This window comes from Nicotiana sylvestris, chromosome 2 (genome assembly GCF_000393655.2).
Source record: "Nicotiana sylvestris chromosome 2, ASM39365v2, whole genome shotgun sequence".
NCBI lineage: Eukaryota > Viridiplantae > Streptophyta > Magnoliopsida > Solanales > Solanaceae > Nicotiana > Nicotiana sylvestris.
Window position 1 is genome coordinate 140,508,356 of NC_091058.1, and position 3,283 is coordinate 140,511,638.

General features: G+C 36.6%; 1 protein-coding gene across 1 annotated transcript; it reads right to left on the bottom strand.

The window, feature by feature from the left end:
* Nucleotides 1-1,041, bottom strand: LOC138885688 (uncharacterized). The gene is made up of 2 exons (XM_070166664.1): nt 682-1,041; nt 1-561 (listed from the first exon to the last, which is right to left on the bottom strand). Exons 1-2 carry the CDS (start codon nt 1,039-1,041, stop codon nt 1-3), a joined length of 921 nt encoding a protein of 306 aa, XP_070022765.1.
* Nucleotides 1,042-3,283: the final 2,242 nt, after the last annotated feature.

Below are 3,283 nucleotides of genomic sequence, written 5' to 3' on the forward strand. Positions count from 1 at the left end.
TCAGGAGAAGTTGGTATTGCTCCTAGGTGAAACCATGAGCTGAATTATCAGAGGAGGCAACATCAAGAAAGCAAGAAGGAGGGACATAAGGAACTTCAGTCTGGACACAAGATGCTGACTTCTTGTTCTTGGTGAACTAAAATCAGCAGGAAAACCATGCAACCTATAACATTTGTCCACAGTATGTCCAGTTTTCTTGCAATACTTGCAGGACACAGAATTTGCATTCCTTTTGGAGTCAAAATTGATTCTCTGAGTGAAGTTCTTGTTTGTGTTATTGAAGGAGTTGGGAGAGGCCAGAAAAGAAGCAGAATCACCAGTGAAACTGGGAGCATGAGGTGTTTCTCTCTGACTCTCATCTTGTTGCAAGATGGGATATACTTTACTTATGGGTGGTAAGGGACTCATCATCATGATGGTGCTTTTGACAGTAGAATAAGACTCACTTAATCCATTGAGGAATTGAAACAACTGTTGATCCTCAATGAATTTGGGAAGAGCTCCACATGAACATGTAGGTACCACATAAGATGAATTCAGTTCATCCCAAAGCTTTCTAAGCTTAGTAAAGAAGTTAGCTATATCTTAAGAGCCTTGCACAGTTGTACTTATCTCTCTCTGAATTTTTAGACATTTCGACCCATTGGACTGCCCAAATCTCTCATTTATGTCTTTCCAGACCTCTTTGGCAGTCTTAAAGCACATTACACTTGTGGCAATCTCTCTTGATATAGAATTTATAACCCATGACTTCACCATATCATTACATCTTTCCCAATAAGGAAAATAGGGTGAGTTTGGGGTAGGTTGGGCAACTCTCCCATCTAGGATCCCTAGTTTATTTTTGGCAGATATGGAAGTGAGCATGCTATTTCTCCAAAGAACAAAACCTGTCCCATTAAAAGGTATTGAAACCAATTGAATACCAGGACTGTCTGAAGGGCGGACATACAAAGGGTGAGAAGGATCTAAGGTAAAAGTCACGAAGCCTCCAGAATTGGAGGTTGTGGTATGATCTACATTATCATGAATACTAGCCATGCTAACAATTTCAATGAAACTATAAAATCATACTTAAAAAAAATACTAGAAATTGAAGTTGATATGAGACGAAACTACAATTTTCACATGAAAATCACAGGATGTTCCTCATTCATGGAAAGAAATAAGTCCTAAATCTGTAGATGGGAGATAGGAAGAATATTACCGATATTGCGAGCAAAATCCGAACATAAACCCTAGGACGAAACTCAATCGGAGCATAAAGTGTTGAGAACCGCTGAATTCCGGCAATATAGCATCCACAGAGTCGACGTTAAGCCAAAATCGTAGAAATCCCCAATTTTCTCTGAGAATATCTTACCTCAGACGAAAACCTCGATTTCAACAAACCAAACAAAAAGATGAAAACTCCAGTCAAGGGTGACGTCGAAGTGAAGATGAAGGTGAGCTGATACCGAAACCATGCACTGATACCATGTTAACATTACCAGAATTCATTGCATGAAGATGAAAGAAGATGGAACTCTAGAGTTCCGAAATCGTTTAGAGAGAGAAAGAAGAACCCCTTTATTACTTTTGTCTAGAATGTTCTAATGACTCATTTCCAAAATACATCAATATATTTGAAGTCCCAAAAATAAAAATAAATGAAATAAAAAAATTGATAAAAGCTATGTACATAAGATTGGCTTGATGGGCTGCTTTGTTGACACTGTTGGACAGTGCAGTTGTTGATTGTGTTGGGCCTGTTAAGCTAGGTTAACCATACTTGGTGTTTGCACGAAACTTAAGTAATTAATTAATTTTAAAACTCACAAATAAAATTAAAATACATAATATAGTTTATTTATAATATAGAGAAATTTATATATATATATATATATATATATAACACTTATTTTACATAATTACATTCATTTATTTGATACAAACATAATCATAAAATACTACAGTAAATAGTACTTTTCATTGAAAAATCGGAGTGCGTGGGAGAAGTTTGTTTTCCGCATCTTGATCAGCCAATTGCATAAAGGAGTAAAGTCCATGTCAGTTTGGCCTCCCTCTTCCCCTTGTGCCCCTCTTTTTCTTTATATTTCAAAGTTGGTAAATATTTACTCGCATTAGTTTCTTACATCAAATCAAACTATATAATCTTAATAATAATGGAAGATCCAGCATTTTAAGGTAATGGGTGCTCACCATTAAATAGTGCTAGCAAATGATGGGAGGAGTCGGATTGATATGGATAGATTGAATACGTGTTAGACAATACGGATAAAATTTTCGAATCACTCATATTTAAAACGGATAAAACATAGATTGAATGACGAAAAATATGAATATTCATATTTTCATGAATATTATCATCATTCTGAGAATTCCATACCCCAATATAGACTGTCAAATTTGGTGGTGGTAAATTGAATATATTTTCTTGTTGTACCACGATGAACTAAATGAATTGAAGAAAGAAAAACGGCAAAGTTAAGAATAAAATGGAAAGCCACGTAAAAGGAAGACGAAAAAGAAAGTCAAAGAGTGCACTACTTCTGTCACGACCCAAACTGACGGGTCATGATGGGCACCTATTACTTTACTAAATAGAGTACCTACATAACGTATCTTTTCATGTCATACTATCATAGATAACTGAGTCGGAAGGCTACCGTGAGATAAGTAGAATACAACATGTGATACCAACTTATACATAAGACATACGGGCCTATAAGGCCAAAATAACCACTCGTATACAGAACGTAGGCCGACAAGCCCATATAATTTTTTACGTACATGACATCTGTCTACAAGCCTCTAAGAATACATAATTTTCATAAAGGTCGGGATAGAGTCCCGCCATACCAAACAAAACACGTTTAAATCATACTAACCAAACTTGTAACTCCGAAACAAATGGAGCCCACCAACATCTTCCGCTGAGCTGATAGCTTACTTGGAGGGCTCTCGACCTGTCTATCGGGACCTGCGGGCATGAAACGCAGTGTCCCCAGGCAAAAGGGACGTCAGTACAAATAATGTACCGAGTATGTAAGGAATGAAAATCAGTAAATAATAGACATAAAACATGGAGTAAAAGACTCGACATGTAAGTCTGAACAACTTTATGAATCTTTTAATATTTAAAACGTCATGCATATACATATAAAAGTCATATCATGCATGGGTATATGCGTTCATAACATCATCAAGCCTCTGGGGGCATCTCATCATATCATCTCGGCCATTATGGGCAAATCATCAACGTATACCAGTTGATAAGGTG